The sequence below is a fragment of the Diadema antillarum genome, unplaced genomic scaffold, assembly GCF_040938485.1.
Source record: "Diadema antillarum isolate AM-2024a unplaced genomic scaffold, OU_Dant_1.0 seq00000321_RagTag, whole genome shotgun sequence".
Lineage (NCBI taxonomy): Eukaryota > Metazoa > Echinodermata > Echinoidea > Diadematoida > Diadematidae > Diadema > Diadema antillarum.
In genome coordinates, this window is record NW_027271340.1 from 474,758 (window position 1) to 493,183 (window position 18,426).

The following is an 18,426-nucleotide window of genomic DNA, read 5'->3' on the forward strand; positions in this document are numbered from 1 at the left end:
ATCTTGATTATTATTGTTATTATTATCTTTTTGCCTGCATGACGTGTGTCTACACAAATATTTTTAATGTTCTTTGACAGTCGTGTAAATAGGCCCACATGTATGTGGATGTTATTGGTGTTGCGTAGATACTTTTGTTATATTTTCAATATACATCAGAGATGTCAAGTTCAAAAATCTTTTATGAGTGAGATTTTAACAAAGAGATTATATCTCTTTGGATTTTCATGACTCGGCGTCTCGGCGCTCGCGCGCATGCGCGCGCGAACGAGGGGGATGTCCCCTCTCCCATGGTATAGGGAGCTTTTTTGATTATGAGCACTTAATGATGCGATCTGGTGCATACTTAAGTGACTATTTTTTACTAATTTTGAAAGACAAAAGGGAAATATACCTTCAATTGCAACTATATCCTTTGAGCTGTGCTCCTCATTTTTAGCCCACAGACTTCACCCGGCCGATGCGTGAGAAAAATGGGTGTCATGCGTGAGATCGTGAGACAGACCCTAAATGCTTGAGTCTCACGCAGAATGCGTGAGACTTGGTAGCTTTGTAATGGGTCTATAGGGCAATTACCCCCTGGGCAATTACCCCGCACCCTTTCCCTGGCCCTAATCCTAATCCTAATCCTGAACCTAACCCTAACCCTATTCCAAGCTCCTAACCCTAAACCTAACCCTAACCTTACTCTAACCTTACCACTAACCAGTATTTGGCCGGGGGGTAATTGCCCTCTGGGAGTAATTGCCCGGATACGCTTTGTAATACATGTACTGGTATCCTGGATTTGAAAAAGAAACCCACGAAAATGTTGTTCCCAATGTCACATCGGAATGTCAATGAATGACAAAGATCACTTCACTATAGCACATACTGGCCTGGTACCCAAATTAAATACCCGCCTTTGGGCCTGCTCACTCGAGTCCGTCAAGATCATTACGCTTAGCATTATTGATACAATTGACTTTGATTCTCTCCTTTCTGAATCTTTAATCATTTGTTTCTATCCTTTCAAAAAAAAATTTTCATGTTCCTGTATATAATCTTCATATTTCTCAAATATCCTAACAAAATGTGCACTATATTTTACTTTGTGGATGTACATTGCGAATGAATGTGTGAATACGTCGTTCACACCATCACACGTGCACGCACTCCCGCGAATGCCTGTTCGAATTGTACCCCTTCACCTCTTGCCTTTCAGCCGTGAACATTCGGGTGAGAGTTGTCCTCACGTTCCGCTGACTTGTGGGATTGTGTACGCGGTACGAGTATGTACGTAAGCTGAATTCGATGAGTGCGAGTGCAGCTATCACTTTATCAGTATCAGGACGGACCAGCTGAGCTGGAAACTCTGACCAAAGACCAAGTTATTTTCCTTCCACCTGTCCCTAAAACGCCAACCTAGACAAGAAACATAAGATGGCAGCTCAAGAACTTGGTGAGTCGCACTTTGGAGAGCATAAATGCGAAACCACATTGCCAAATAAATATCACCGCAAATTTTGCCAATGCATGGCCATGGGAATGAACCAGTCAGTCGGCATCATCTTCATCTCTAACACTCAACAGTTAGACTCTGCTTTGCGTTGTTTGTACAACGTCAATGATGACATGTAAATTTAACCTATGTTACAGACTACAGCTACAGTATTTGTACAGAAGGCCTATTAACCTTGTTAGTTGTTGTTTTTTAGTGATGTAGTAGGGTTGGGGGTACCACGTATCGACACCCTAAGGATCTGTAGCTTGTTTATTCTAAAAATATAATACAAATCCGCCTAATTCTTACCTCAAATATGCCATAAATACTGCAGTTTTGAATGTCGTGACCGTCTCGTTGATTATGAATCTCCGTTTTAAAATAGCGCAATTTTAGTGCGTGCGTTCCGTTTTCTTCGCGCAGCTAAAAAGGGAACCTTGCGATCGACACCCCCTCTCCTCCATAGGTATACACGTGAATTTCACAGCATAGGTATACACGTGAATTTCACAGGCCATAGGTAATACACGTGAATTTCACAGCCATGCGTCGTTACTGATCGGATGTGTAATTTTTAGCTTGGTTTGTTTGAGTTTGATTTTCGTTTCTTCGTTTTTATTGTTTTTATAGCTAATGACACTTAATCCCGCGCGTACTTTTTTGTTCTATACGCAAACAGCCATGATACGCAGGGTGTCGATGGGAAGGTGCCCTGTCGATAGGTGGTGCCCCAACCATACTGTAAGTGTAACAGGTCTACATCATACATGATGACGGATGTCTTTGTGTGATTGTGAGTCCTCATCAAAATCAAATGTGTGGAAAATGAATCAGTTGTTGCTGTGTGTGTCTGGTGATATGCCAAGACACAATTCTGACTTCGTAATATTATGATAATGATGTGTGAAGAAGAAGAAGAAGGAGGAGAGGGAGCGCTAACAGTCAGGAGGAGGTAAATGGTGTTGAAGAAGAACAGGAGGAGGAGAAGGAGGATGAGGAGATTAATACTAATCAGTCCGGGAAACCCGCTCATGAGGACTGCTCCCCCGTACGAGGACTGCCCCGCCTCATGAGGACCCCCTGTACGCCTCATGAGGCCCCCGGGGGAGGGCCTCAAGAGGCCCCCTATTCACTTCTTATTCATCTCACATCTGATGTACAAATTGCATGGGCGTCACCAGGGGGGGTGCGTTGGGTGCGAACGCACCCCCCTTCAGATCCTCTTTAAAAAAAAAAAAAAATCAGTCTGCGAGCGACCTCAACGCCGGACGCTAAATAGTTATTCTTTTCTATTTTTTTTTTTTTTATATTTTGCACCAGGGACACACACACACACACAAAAAAAATCGTCGCCAAAAACAATAATACACACACACAAACAAACACGCACAATAATCCAGCTCGTATAGTTCCACTTTGCGCATGAGCAGAAAAAGGTCATTTGCATTTTGTACCAAGAGGCACGTTGGCTTTTAAATTCACTGAGATAAGCATCTGTCATATAATGATTATTCATGTCATCCTTGTTTAATGTTGTTTGCCAGTACATCCACCTGACAGCAAACTTGGTATTTGGCAATATGAATACAACATTTTTTTTTTTAATGCATTCAAAGCAAAACAATGAAATAGATGCTTGCCCGATGGTTGATTGACGGACCATTCTGGTTACCTGGTCTATGCAAGTTCATTTATTATTTGAACACGAATTCCATGAATATTGTTACGTCTGGTAAGCTTCCCGGTACGAATAATGTCTCTTTGAAAACGATTAAAGTGCCTAACCAATTGAGAAAAAAGAAAGGTCATTTGTACCAACGTGCCCATGAGCTAATTAGGAACTGGCTTATGAGTTTAGGGGATGCTCTAAAGTGCAGATTTTGGACATCCTTTCCCCGCTTGGTCACTTCGACGCCACCTCGCTGGTCATACCTCCCCCAGTCATGAACATATAAACCCACACCCTTGACTACCAGTGGCGGATCCAGGGGGAGGGGCGCACCGGGTGTCCCCCCCCCCCCCCCTTTAATTTCCAAAGCGAAAAAAAAATAATAGAGCTTCAAACGGCAGTTTTTGGACAGTAAAATGTCAAAATTTTCAAGCTCGCTCGCTCCTCTCGCTCGCATTTAGCCGTAATGCCATTCTCCTGAAGTTGCTGCCAGTAATTGCCGGCAGTTCCGCCTGGTGCGCCCGCCCCCCCCCCCCTTAATTTCCAAAGCGAAAAAATATAGCTACAAACGGCAGTTTGGGGACTGTAAAATGTCAAAATTTTCAAGCTCGCTCGCTCCGTTCGCTCGCATTTAATCTTTATGCCATTCATCTGATGTTGCTGCCAGTATTTGCCTGCAGTTGCGCCCGGTGCGCCCCCCCCATCCCCTTAATTTCCAAAGCGAAAAAATATGGCTAAGAACGGCAGTTTTTGGACTGTAAAATGTACAATTTTCAAGCTCGCTCTCTTCGCTCGCTCGCATTTAATCGTTATGCAATTCACCTGATGTTGCTGAAAGTAATTGCCAGCAGTTCCGCCCGGTGCCCCTTCCCCCCCCCCCTTAATTTCCAAAGCGAAAAGATATGGATAAGAACGGCAGTTTTTGGACTGTAAAATGTAAAATTTTCAAGATCGCTCGTTCCGCTCGCTCGAACGTAATCATTATGCTCTCCTGATATTGCTGCCAGTATTTGTCAGCAGTTGCGCCCGATGCGCCCCCTTAAATTCTAAAGCGAAGTAATATAGCTACAAACGGCAGTTTGTTTGCTTTTTACTGTAAAATGTCAACATTTTCAAGCTCGCTCGCTCGCTCGCTCGCATTTAATTGTTACGCAATTCTCCTGATGTTGCTGCCAGTAATTGCCGGCAGTTGTGCCCGATGCGCCCCCCCCCCTCCTTTATTTCCAAATCGAAAAAATATGGCTCCAAATGGCAGTTTTGGGACTTTAAAGTGTCAAAATTTTCAAGCTCGCTCTCTTCGCTCGCTCGCATTTATAAGTTGTTATGCCATTCACCTGATGTTGCTGCCAGTAATTGCCAGCAGTTGCGCCCGGTGCGCCCCCCCCCTTAATTTCCAAAGCAAAAAAATATGGCTACAAACGGCAGTTTTTGGTCTGTAAAATGTCAAAATTTTCAAGCTTGCTCACTCGCTCGCTCGCATTCAATTGTTATGCAATTCTCCTTATGTTGCTGCCAGTAATTACCGGCAGTTGCGCCCGTTGCACCCCCACCCCTTCTTTATTTCCAAAGCGAAAAAATATGGCTCTAAATGGCAGTTTTTGGACTGTAAAATGTCAAAATTTTCAATCTCGCTCTCTTTGCTCGCTCGCACTTAATCATTATGCCATTCATCTGATGTTGCTGCCAGTAATTGCCAGCAGTTGCGCCCGGTGCGCCCCCCACCCCCTTAATTTACAAAGCAAAAAAATATGGCTACAAACGGCAGTTTTTGGACTGTAAAATGTCAAAATTTTCAAGCTCGCTCGCTCCACTCGCTCGCATGTAGTCGTTATGCCATTCTCCTGATATCGCTGCCAGTAATTTGTCGTTTCACACCGTCATTCCATAATCCATTTATAGGGGGTACAACCCCCTCCGGCACTTCCACACCCTCCCCCCACCCTTGCTCGCTCCCTCGCATACTACCCCCCCCCCCCCCCCAAGATGAATTCCTAGCTACGCCGGTGCCCTTTCCCCGCTTGGTTTCCCTCAAAAAACAGTAAAAGTCTCTAGGGATTTAGAGCTTCCTATATTCCAAATATCTGTCCAAAAAATCTCGTAAACATTTAGTGTCAAAACGCACCCCCCTTGAAAAAAAGCTGGTGACGCCCCTGAATTGTCGCAACTTTGCACAGTGATTTTTTGTTACACACACATGTCCATATCCATGATGAAAAGAAGAAAAAATCTCGTCTATTTTTTTCTTCAAAAATCGAGTTTTATTCAACCGATGCAGAGCACCCATCAAAACACGGGCGCCAGCTTGTTCGCACAATGCAAGACTGCTGCACCTAGCGGCCTGATCTGACTAAATATTTTTCAGTGCTTTTTTCTGCGGCTCTCACCTCTCCGCGCGAGAATCAGCATTGTGAAGCCAAATTCGTAGCGAGAAAAATAAAATCAGTACTAACCTGATCTTGTGCATATTGATATTCCGAATTACTATTCCACACCGATAGAGTAGGTGGGTACTCCAGTTTCTCAGCAAACTAATCACTTTGTAGGTATGACGAGTTCACTTCCTTCGTCAATTGCGCGCCGTCCGCTAACCTTTGGCCAGTTTTGGCGGTTTCCTGGAATCATCCCGTGGTGCGACGTCACATCACATCACGCATCCAGCACATCAGACAGCGCGCAAGCTGAGAGATTTTCAGAGTGAGCTTGCGCACGCACCAGGGGATGCATGCAGTATCCTTCGGTGCATGCGCAAGCTCGCTCTGAAAATCTCACAGCTTGCGCGCTGTCTGTATGTGCTAATGGGGATTCCAGAAAAAGCGCTCAAAGTTTAGCGGACGGCGGAATTGACGAAGAAAGTGAACCCATCATACTTACAAAGTGATTAGTTTGCTAAGAAACTGGAGTACCCACCTACTCTATCAGTGTGGAATAGTAATTTGGAATATATGCACAAGATCAAGTTAGTACTGATTTTATTTTTCTCGCCACAAATTTGTGTAAAAAGATGTCCGACTTCAGCTTCACGATGCTGATTCGCGCGCGGAGAGGTGAGAGCCGCAGAAAAAAAGCACCAAAAATATTTAGTCGGATCAGGCCGCTACAATGTAGGTGTGGCAGTCTTGTATTGTGCGAACACGCTGGCGCCGGTGTTTTGATGGGCGCTCTGCATCGGTTGATTTAAACTCGATTTTTGAAGAAAAAAACAGACAGGATTTTTTTCTTCTTTTCATCATGGATAGTGGGCATGTGTGTGTAACAAAAAAATCACAGTGCAAAGTTACGACAATTTATACGTCAGATGTGAGATGAATAAGAAGTGAATAGGGGGCCTCTTGAGGCCCTCCCCTGGGGGCCTCATGAGGTGTACGGGGGGTCCTCATGAGGCGGGGCAGTCCTCGTACGGGGGAGCAGTCCTCGTGAGCGGGTTTCCCGGACTGTAATAGAGCTAGAGGAGGACGTTAAGTTTTAAATGTTACTCTGACTACGTATAGGCTGACTACATATAGTACATGTAGGCACTGATCATGCATGAAGGCTTTTTAGGGTTTTTACTCTAGATCTATAGCTCTCTGAACTTCTTCCTATCAAATTGGCCTTGTTTATTCAATGCTGATGCAGACATTATATGACCACAAGTAGTAACGTACGAGAAAATGCTCATACTGGTAAATTGAATGTAGGCCTACTGCTGTAACTGCTATAACGGCGAACGCCCGAAGTGGAGATCACTGTTAATTTGTGCTCTACTCATATTGCAGGGACGCATCTATCTTATTTAGAATGCACCACAAATGTAATTGATTACACTTAAAGCTACTATAATGCTACTAATAAATACTGTTCCTAGATAGCTGGCTTGCAAGAAGACATTCCATGGATACTCTTTTGCCCAGATTTGTGTACGCAATTATGCGACTAAGACCCTGTTTACAGTGCGAGGCTCGGCCCAGCCCCGCTTCAGAGTAAACGCGCAAAAGGCCAAATGCGAGGCCCAAATTGGCCTCGCATTTGGCCTCTCTCTGGAGGTGGTCTCGGCCGCGGCCGAGTCCGGCCTTTTCTCAGTGTAAATGTAAACTGGGCCAAATGTGCAGCGAATTTTAGTCTGGCTTCCAAACCCTCTGCCTGTACTATTTCGCTGTTCAGGATATTAACCCCCTCAATGTCGAAAACTAGTATAGTTTAAGGTGGTTTTGTCCTGCAAAGAATTTTTTCCTTCGGCAAAGGCCTTTGCCCGAACGGCGACTTCGTTGCCATGGAATTCATTTGGCAAAGGGTCTGAAAACCAGACAATACCAAATTGCATTTGTTTACAAGCAGAGCGCCACTACGACAACATATTGAAAGGTTTCAATCAAAAGCGCGGCTGAGACCGACAGTGTAAACGGACAAAATTGCGGGGCCTGGCCTTGCAATTGAGGCTGGGCTCGGCCGCGGCTCGGCCCAGCCCCGTACTGTAAACGGGGTCTAAAACCTTTCCCAAGCTGACAGCTGTAGTGCAATTACACTCCAAGTGGTGGGCTTGAATGCACGAGTAGGAAGGTGTTCTCAATAGGAGAAGAAACAAGAATCTTTCCTTACCCATGCTCCATTCGTGTTCTAGCATCACAAGTTTTGATAAATTTCTTTGACAAAAGACAGCCTTCTGTTCACAATGTATGCATTTTGATACTCACCTATCCAAACAAGCCCAGCAAGCAGCTATTGGGTGTTCCCTTCATTATTTTTGGCTGCAATTATTTAGTGTGAAGAGAATAGGGCACATGAACAGAAATGAGGAAACAAAGTACTTCTTTAACTGTTTAAAAAAAATAATAAAATGAAAATAAAATTACTCAAGTATGCAGTGAAAGCACACATTAGCCAATTGCTTCATTTGACAGAGTTAGCATTCAAGCTGGCAAACAAAAATTATGCACAAATGTGCATAAGATGGTTATTCACAGGTTATATGTTATCTTTTTCTGACATATACTCTCGTTGTTGTCAGCACTAGGATATCTTAAAGCGAAAAGATTTGAAGGAAAACAGGAAAGATTTGTTCTGTACCATCCTACTACCAAGTTCCATACTAGTTAGGTAGGTAAATAGATAGATAGATTGATAGATATTCATTTATTTCATCAAAAGAAGAAGTGATCCATGTATAGCAGCCCTGGGCCCGAGACAACACAATACAATGCTTCTTCGCAATAAACAAAAAAACCAAAACTGCTACAGGATTTCAACATTTCCTCTTATAATACAATTTGATTTTTTAGCTCACCTGAGCCAAAGGCTCAAGTGAGCTATTGCGATCGCCCTTCGTAAACTTTTTACATTTTCATCGTCTTCTTGAAAACCCCAAAACCGATTTTCATCAAACTTGGCAAGTAGCATCCCTAGGGGGTTAGGAACTCAATTTGTTAAAATGGGCACCATACCCCACCCAGGGGCCCCCAGGGGGCCCAAACCCCCCAAAATTAAGGAATCTGTAAAAATCTTCTTCTCTAGAACCAGAAGTGATAGAGCTAAGTTAATACTATGAGTTAGTACATTGATGACTGTAGTTTCACGTTTGTTCATGGCAGAATAAGGGGTGCCCCCCTTGGGACCCAGGGGAGGGGGTTGAGGAGGGGTCCTAATGGGGCCTAAATTTTACATTTTTATCGTCTTCTTGAGAACCCCATGACCCATTTTCACCAAACTTGGCAGGTAGCATCCCTAGGGGGTTAAGATCTCAATTTGTTAAAATGGGCACCATGCCCCACCCAGAGGGGCCCCCCAGGGTGACCCAAACCAGCAAAATAAAGGGATCTTTAAAAATCTTCTCTAGAATCAGAAGTTATAGAGCTAAGATAATACTATGAGTGAGTACATTAATGACTGTAGTGTCAAGTTTGTTCATAGGAGATCCAGGGGTGCCCCTCTTGGGGGCAGGGGGGGGGGGGGGGTTGATTGGGAAGGTCCAAATGGGGGCCTGAATTGTGCATTTTCATCTTCTTCCTGAAAACCTCACGATGGATTTTCGTCAAAATTGGCAGGCAGCATCCCTAGGGGGTCAGGATCTCAATTTATCAAAATGGGCACCATGCCCCTCCCAGAAGGCCCCAGGGGGCCCTAATCCCCCCACTTTAAGGAATCTTTAAAAATTTGGGCCCTTATTGTACATTTTCATCTCTACTTGAGAATGCCTGGGTCAAATTTTGGTAGAGCTGTGAATAATTTAGATTAGTGGCTGCGTGAAAGGTGAACTTGCGATACTTGGGTAAGCACTAGACCCGCGGGTCTCTTGTTTTTCTGTCTGACCATCATGTAAACTACACTGTACTTCTTGAAATGCTCATTTCATTCCATGTTTCGTCCATCCCCATACTATGTGACATTCAAGCAATCCTGAGTGTGTTCAACAAGGAGGGGCTCATCGACTTTGCCACCCAGCTGCATCGTCTGGGTCTGCAGCTCATCGCCTCGGGGGGAACGTCAAAGGCCATCAAGGCAGCAGGAATTCCAGTCAAGTATGTACAGTTCATGCTTTTAATCAGTCTGCTTTAAATTATAGACTAGAGAGAAGTAATTATTGTGGTAAATTATCTTAGACCATCATCCCTTGTGCGCACATCAAGAGATAACTTAAATTCATGCCACGGATCAAGCTTATCAAATTATCAGTGGATGATGAGTTTACCTGATCTTGGATGTTGTGAATGTGATAGCAAAAGAATTCCGGAAGAATCTATCATTTGGGGAAGTGTCCAGCTTGCGAGTGTTTTAGAAAGTATGTCATGATGCTACTCAACCACACAGACCAGCTTCGATCATACTTTTACTGATATATACTTATTGTATATTTGATTACACCCCTACTGTAAATTTTAGCTTCTTGTTAGTCCTCCATTCCCTCTGTGATTTTGTATTCTTGCTATGGAAGGCATGTGTCTGGAATGAATGTTAAGCAAGGAGTTGATGCGAGGGTTGTTTGTAGAGTGCTACCAAAGCATGATGGCATAGCCATTCATTGCCCTAGAAACCGATTCTAAGCAATCTCATGTGGCCCAAGTGTTTCTATGCTTGCACCTGGTTCCAAACCAAGCTATAACAAAAGACTGTGACATCATCACTTCGATGCTCTATTTTATTCCGACAGGGATGTGAGTGACATCACGGGTGTGGCTGAGATGCTTGGGGGAAGAGTGAAGACACTTCATCCAGCTGTCCATGGAGGTGATTCACTCATTTTCGTTGACCCACTGAGGACAACCTGATTTTGCTGTAACAGGTGTCACATACATGTAGACACATGCCCGAGTATACTCAGGACTAGTTTTCAAGGGGTTAAACCCTGACTCTCTCTTTGCAACAATTTATGGATGTGATAAATTTGTTCAGCATGTACAATTATACAACCTGGGCCTTCAATGTCTGTTTCAGCAACCACCAATCTTACAAAAGAAAAAAAACAAGTGTGATCCCCATTGCCCTGATTTACTGGTCTGAAGTTATACAGTACTCAGTGTGTACAGATAACATACAGTGTACTTTTCCAGTTCACGTTTTGTCTTTCCCCTGAGGAAACAGACTTGCTAACCATGTAACCAATTTTGATATGCATGCTCAAATGTGGGCTTTAGTGTTCAGTCATTGTACTTTTTATTTCACAGTATGTGATAATTTACAGATTAAATGCATTATGTAATAGTATTTGAGGAATATTCCTGTGATAAATGAGGAATAGGGAAATGTAATGATATTTGGCAAAATAGCAGGAATAAACACCAATATGTTCAGAATATTATGACACCCAGGAGATCTTGGCAAATTTTTAGAAAGTGCATACTTGCCCACAGGGTTCTTGAAACAAGCTTGGGAAGCTTCTTTTATATATTCTAAGCTTTCTGTGCTCTTCCTGTAATACTAAGTTTGGGAAATTGTTACATCACTATCAATTCAAGTCAGCACAGACAATACTCTCCAACTCATTCGTTTTAATGTATGGAAGTATTATTTATGCCTTATTTTATTGTTCTTTAAAAGGAATTCTTGCCAGGAAAACTGAGGAAGATGGCGAAGATTTGAAGAGGAACAGCTACCAATACATCAGGTAGTCATGTGTTTGAATGTTTTGATGTGATTAAAATGTTTGCTTCTTATCGTCTGAAAAGATGACTGAACGTAATTCCAGAATCCATACGTTTCATTTGGCTGTTCATCTATTATTTCCTTTACCTTCCCTTCCCCTTGTAAACAGGGTGCTACTTTTATGGACAGATTTCAATGTGAAGTTTCAACTCTTGTAATAATGAAAATGCTCACAGCTGACTGATTTTTAAATTTGATTTTTTTATGTTTACCATTGAGAGTAGTGATTTAAAAAATGTTCAAGATATCACATTTGATGCATATATGTAGGTCAGTTGTATCACAAAACAACCTACCACATAAGAATTTTGCAATAAAACCTAAAATATAAGGAGATATCACTATTTTTCTCAAGAAACCGTAACTGTAGACGGTTTAGTCTGGAAACATTTTTATTATAACCATTGTTCACGTTTTGTATATTTAACAATACTTATCATTGAGTATACTAATTCAAAATTTTACATTGGTTGTTTCTATCCCTAACTCATATTCTAGAACTATTTTGAAGCACTATTGCTGGGTTTTTATTTCATGTGCAAATGGTAAATTATGCCTTTAAGCAGCTACTATGGTGGCTTCAAGCACCACTGGTTGTGGTTGTAAGAACTACATTGAACAACTTGCTACTGTATGTATGTATGTATGTATGTATGTATGTATGTATGCATGTAGTCAGTTTCTGAGTGGATGTTTTCAGGAGCCCTCTCTCTCTCTCAGATGTAGCTGCCTCATACTTTCTTTGTATGTTTGTTTTTTATTATCTCAGAGTTGTGGCCTGCAACCTTTACCCATTTGAGCAGACCATCGCCAAGCCTGACGTAGCTGTGGCAGATGCTGTGGAGAACATAGACATTGGTAAGAGGAGACAATCAGTTGTCATAATCCCACAGTCACAGCACTTTCAATTCCTCTTTACTGGCACATGAGCTGCATTTTTTTTAAGTGGAAAATTCAGTGGAACTTGTAGAAAAGGACCTCAGCTTTTGAGGAAAACCACACTGTAAATGTCATACAATGAATAATCAAACTTTGCATTTATATGTTCTGAGAAAGTTTGCACAGTAATAGCAGTGAGGAAGGGGGTTTGCGATATCACCATCATAGTGTCACTGCAAACCTCTCTTCATCAAATTTCGCATTGTTGTCATCAAAATCAAGACCCACCATTAATTCAAATAACGGGTGTAATTGATGTTAGATAGGATATATATGTTTATAAATGGAGTAAAGCAGTGATGAAAAAGCCCTTATATATGTGATGGCCCCCACCCCATAAGATATTGCAGCAGATGCTGACAATTCTCAAAGACTTTTATTGGCTGGGTTAATCTTACACATGATGGTTGCTGATATCAAATCATTCCTTCATGCATTCACACTGTTTTTGTGGGCATTTATGTGTTTAATGGTCACAAACAAGAAGACAATATATTTTCTACTATCTTGATGACCTCCCTTTGCCAATAACAGGTGGTGTCACCCTTCTGAGGGCTGCGGCCAAGAACCACGCCCGGGTCACGGTGGTGTGTGACCCCTCTGACTACTCACAGTAAGATGCCCTGATTCTAGGATGCAGCAATTTGATTTTGACTTGTGTGACAAATGGACTGCATACGTTTTATCATCTGACATGGAAATTCAGCTGAGCCTTGAGAACAAGCGCTTTCACCTTTCTGGTGATGGTGATCTGTAAAGCCCTTAATTTGGAAATTCAATTGAACTCAGAGAATGAGCACATTTACTGACAAGTGAGATGCACATTACTCAACTAGGATATTTCATTTCGCTATTAAATGGAACAATCCACCAGTTCACCCTATATTGATATTCTTTGTTTTTCCGCTCCTTCTTGGTTGCTTTTTGTTTGGTGGTGTAAGTCATTTGTAATTATTAAAACATTTTATGGAACAGAAAAAGGGAGCAACAGTCAAATTGCAACCAACTCTACAGAAGTCATCCAAAATGCTATAGACTCCATCTCTCTTCTTGGAGGGAGAAAGTATTTCTTTGCATAGTTAGTTTTACAAGTAGAGAATGACACTTGAGCACAAGAGATGACTTCAGTTTAGTCATTGAAATACTGTGGAATGACACCAAAGGGAGTTTGTATTAATGTTATATTTATTCTGAAACTGAGATTAATCCCCCCCCCCCCCTGTTTTGGGACTTTAAATCTTCCCGCTGGAATGTTTCAAACCTCTTTCACTTTCAAGATTTCCTTACCCTATGTGTCGACATCTTCACAACATATTTTTGCTTTTCTCTGTGACACCTCAGCATCATTCAGGAGATGATTGATAGACCTGATAATGACACAACCTTGGACACAAGGAAGACCCTGGCTGTGAAGGTAAGACTTAAGGGACATTTCTCTTCTTGTTTGTGTACATCTGTTTGCTGCAGCTTGACATATCTTCCATTTTGGTGTCGGCCAGTTGCATGCTATCGTACTGTAGTTTTCTAGACAGCCTTATAATAAACAGTCTTTTTCCATTTTGTGATGCTGTCATACACACACATACACACAAACACCCACATACAACAGTACACCTTCTTGGTGGAAATAAATGTTGACATGTTGATATATGGGCAAGTCCAAACTAATCGGCATGTTTCGCATGGGACATTTAAGAGACTTTCATTGTTAAAGAAAGAAAAAAGTCATGTAATAGGAGAAGAATTTGTATTAATTCTTTGTAGTCAGCAGTTTTAACGTATGACAGAAGGTGAAGAGTTTGTACTCCTTGCACTACCTCAGTTCTGAGGCCGTACAGCTCTGCATGTACTCTGCAAGGTTTATTACTAAGACTTCACCATCCCTTCTGTTATTTTAAGCAAGATGAGCTCACAAAGAAAAACCTCGCTCAAGTTACCCCAAACTTCTCTAAGAATGGTTTCTTCTTGCTGTCTTTATCGTTTCCATTTGCTCACTTCCTTTTGGCTTCTAAGTAGTCCCTCACTTTCACAGTATCCTCATTTCTGGATAGAACCTCAGGGCTATTTTTCTTTCCTTCATGAAGCATGTGTAGGACGTGCTGAATGCAAAAACATTCCCATTTTCACTTAACAACTAACAAAAGACTCATCTCCTCCAATTTTGTTGTGCTTTTCACACATGAGTGCCAATTTCTGCAGAGAATGCTCAAGTTCCTTTTCTTTTAGTCTTCAAATGACATAATATGTCAGTCTTAATGAGATTACCATATTAGCATGAGTCTCATTGATGGCGAGTTTTTGCTGCTGGCAGCTTTCAATTGATGAGACTCATTTTGTAGCTAATATCAGCTTTTTTTTTCTTTCTTTTTTCTCAGCAGCTTGGGCATTTAGCAATCTGAAATTGATCAGATCTTAAGTGAGCAATAATAAGATATGCATTAGCCAAAGGACACTGCTGTTAGTTTTGCATTGTGTCTTCTCATGCAGGCCTTCAACCACACAGCCACATACGACATGGCCATCTCCAATTACTTCCGGCAGCAGTACAGCGAGGGTGTGTCCAACCTGCCCCTGCGCTATGGAACCAACCCCCACCAGAAGCCGGCCCAGCTCTCCACCTTCCTGCCCAAGCTGCCCATGGAGGTGGTCAATGGGTCGCCGGGCTTCATCAACCTCTGCGACGCCTTCAATGCCTGGCAGCTGGTCAAGGAGCTGAAGGGCGCCCTCGGCATCCCGGCCGCCTCGTCCTTCAAGCATGTCAGTCCAGCAGGTCTGCAGATTCGAGAAATATTTTGAGGACCTTTATTTTCAAACTCTTTTTTTTTTTTTTTTTTTTGGTTTAGAGGAAAAATGCTTGTGTGTATTTTGTTGGGGGGGGGGGGCGGTGGGTGGCAGGCAGGAGGGGGTACATTTGCTGTAAACTAAAACCACATGCATGTGATGTGGGAATAAAAACAAAACTCTTTAGTTTTGGTTGCAAAATTCCTGTTTTTTTTTTAATTTGGAAACAAACGGAGCAAACTTGTCTCTTTGTCAGTTGAGTGTAAGTGCTTTGTAGCTGACAGTTGTGAATTTAGAATGTTTTACTTCTGTGTCTCTAACGATCACTGCTTTTTGCCTTTTTGTTAACATATCTAGCTCTAAAGCATTAATTTGTGCACTGAAATTTTATTGAGTTTGATTTTTGGTTAGGAGCGTAAAGTTATTGTTCATAATTTCCATTACGTGTCTTTAAATAAGGCTTAATGCTTTATTATGTGTATGTTGTATAATATAAGAATTAAAAGGCAGTCAAAACTTCTAACATTTCAAACGACATTCTCATGTACTTATGATATTCCTGCTGATGACAAATGCTGTATAGATCTTTTCTTGCATGCAAGGTTTTGTATGCCTTTGATGATTCAAATATTGGTCTTTAAAGGCGCATAGTCCCCCAGGTGTAGAGGGCGCTGTTGATGATACTGCCGATCACCGTTAGCATTGATACGAAGATTGCCGAAGTTGAGCTGTCATCAAGAGTAAAGCGCGTAGGTGTTGCTAGGTAGCGTTGCCTTCGTTGTCTTCTCTGCGCATCATGCAGTCTGTAGTAATGCCATGGTGAGTGCATATGTGCTTCTTATTATGACATCACAAAAGAAGTTTGCTAAAGGTGTCATCCCCCTCAGCCGAATCATTAGCCGGACGGTGATCGGACCACTGACTACAGTAGATCGCACTTCTTCAGTCTTGGGAAAATGGGTCACAGCGTAAGTGCTAAAGAGGAGTCGATAGCGTAGGTCTCTATAGGAAACTTGCGCCGTGCGCCCACGTGCGCATTTGACTAAACCACCGGGACCATGTGTCTTTAAATGACTTTTCTCTACGAAGACTGCAATGACAATAATTGTCCACCTCCTCTTGCTGCAGGTGCTGCGGTGGGGATTCCCCTGACACGGGAGGAAGCCAGGGTCTGCATGGTGGAGGACATGGTGGATCAGCTCACTCCACTGGCCATTGCGTATGCCAGGGCTAGAGGTCAGAGTTTAGCCAAGAGTTCACCCAGTGCTGAGAACACAGTATTGTTGTTTGATCATGAGCATTGTGATGCTATGAAAAAAACAAAAACAAAAACAAAAAGAAAAACAAAACAAACCCCCAAAACAAGAGCAGAAGATATGTTAAAAGCTGTAGCAAGTGCACTGCTACAGCAGTTGCTGAATTTCTATAGCCCACACAGTTATGTTATACATGAAGTGATAGCTAGGGTTCTGTTCAATACTATGCTCTGTCTCTTAGTGGAAGTATGACAGCTTATGAGTTATTTTTATCAGGTTTGCATGGCTCATGTGTACCTCGGTCTTATATTTTTTTTTAAGCTAACTGTTTTCCTGTACAGCCCTTATAATTCATGATTATGGCGTATCATTTGTCGCAAAAAGCAATCAGCATCAAGAGCTGTTGCAGAACACTACAGAGCTACAAGATCTTTACACTGTATATTGTCTGCAGAGAGTGATAAGAGCGTTAAGTTGCCACTAAAGCCATGTTCTAGGCACCTTAGCACCTTTCTCATTCTCAGCCAATGATATGATATTTATGAAAAAAAAAATGTTCTCATTGTAACATATTGCTGTGCAGATTATTGTTCCAGTTTCCATCAAAGCCCTAACATTAAATAAAGCGTAGTATTGTTTTCTGAACCAGTATTTTCTGTGCCTGTGGTTCGATCCTTCCAGGAGCTGATCGAATGTCTTCATTTGGCGACTTCATCGCTCTCTCAGATGTCTGTGACCTGCCAACCGCAAAGATCATCTCCAGAGAGGTAATCGTGTATGCCTGTTTTGATTGATTGATTGATTGATGGATGGATGGATGGATGGAGGGATGGATTTAATTGATTTGCAGTTATTTTTTCTTTGTGTTCACAAAAAAAAAAAAATACAACTTGATTACTGTGGCTATAACAATACAATAACATTTGTATTTTATGATGTAAATGAAGGTCTAAATATAAACTTTAGCAGGAAGATATGATACAAGCTAGAAATTGGAATAAAAGTGGGGGGACCTAAATTAAAAGCACAGCTCATATAGTCATATTACTTAGCCCCCCCCCCCCCCCCCCCCCAGGGAAAAAAAAGATAATAATAAAAATAAATAAATAAATAAAAATAAATAAATAAATAAATAAAAAAATTAGATGCATGACAAAGCATTTGCAAGGCATGTACCAAACATTTACTGTTGGCCTCGGTATTTATGCAGCTTTATGCTTAATGAAAGACTGCATTTTTTTGAATGTATTTTCCCCAGTGATTGATGCTCTAGGGAAGCCATTAAAAATGGTTGTTGTTTTTTTTTGTAAATGGGAACACATTCTGCAAACCATTTCCTCGATGCTAGAGATAAGACAACAAGCATGTGTGGCCTGTTATAATTAAACTATGAATAATTGACAAATGACCTTCTGAGACTGCAGTTATCAAACCTATATCGCATGGTTGTAAAGAATGGGTGCAGATAGGAAGCGTTTGTACAGAATTATCATGTTCGACCACCGGAAGACATGAATTTCATACATATTATTAATGCAGTCGTAGAGTTTCTTGTATTGATACATGTCTGACAGTGTCTTACCTTTCGAGGTCTTTCCGGTATCTCATGAGGGTCCTCGTCCATTTGATCTATCATCAGGTGTCTGACGGAATCATCGCCCCGGGTTATGATGCGGATGCTCTGGAAGTCCTCACTAAGAAGAAGGGAGGAAAATACTGTGTGCTCAAGGTGTGAAGGAAAAACTGCATTGCTGCCATAGATTGGTTTACTGTTAAATATGCTCAAATTTAAACAGCTTGTCGACAACTTCAATGGGAATGAAACCCCAGGGTTACATGTGGATTGAGTGAATGTAATAATATTAGTAATACAGGGAAATTTTGAGGAAAATTGGATCAAGAGTTATGAATTTCTACAATTTTGGTGCAGCCATCACTGGTATAGAAAACTGCAACATTTTAGAAACATATGGAAAACAATCTAGAAGTAGAATTAAGAGAATTCCATGAAATTTAATTTTTTAATGAAGAGTACACATTGCTGTTATTTGCTGCTGCCAGTGATCCCCCTGCCTTGTTAAAGAGGTAAAGTAAAGTGCATTTTCAGTATAATGCTAGAAAAGTGAAAATATGTTGAAATTTCTTTATTTTTCTAAACGAAATTTCACTGTGTTGTAGTCTTCTCA

At 41.6% G+C, this 18,426-nt stretch overlaps 1 protein-coding gene across 1 annotated transcript in view; it reads left to right on the top strand.

Annotated features, from left to right (window-relative positions):
• The first annotated feature begins 1,294 nt into the window (after window positions 1-1,294).
• LOC139730554 (bifunctional purine biosynthesis protein ATIC-like) overlaps window positions 1,295-18,426 on the top strand; it is a 30,585-nt gene continuing 13,453 nt past the window's right edge. Inside the window, exons 1-11 of the mRNA XM_071641407.1 lie at window positions 1,295-1,441; window positions 9,517-9,643; window positions 10,273-10,349; window positions 11,160-11,226; window positions 12,034-12,122; window positions 12,738-12,816; window positions 13,545-13,617; window positions 14,691-14,973; window positions 16,113-16,220; window positions 16,922-17,007; window positions 17,880-17,969. Of these exons, the coding sequence (XP_071497508.1) occupies window positions 1,423-1,441; window positions 9,517-9,643; window positions 10,273-10,349; window positions 11,160-11,226; window positions 12,034-12,122; window positions 12,738-12,816; window positions 13,545-13,617; window positions 14,691-14,973; window positions 16,113-16,220; window positions 16,922-17,007; window positions 17,880-17,969 (1,098 nt within the window). The 5' untranslated portion in view covers window positions 1,295-1,422. The remainder of the gene's footprint in view (window positions 1,442-9,516; window positions 9,644-10,272; window positions 10,350-11,159; window positions 11,227-12,033; window positions 12,123-12,737; window positions 12,817-13,544; window positions 13,618-14,690; window positions 14,974-16,112; window positions 16,221-16,921; window positions 17,008-17,879; window positions 17,970-18,426) is intronic.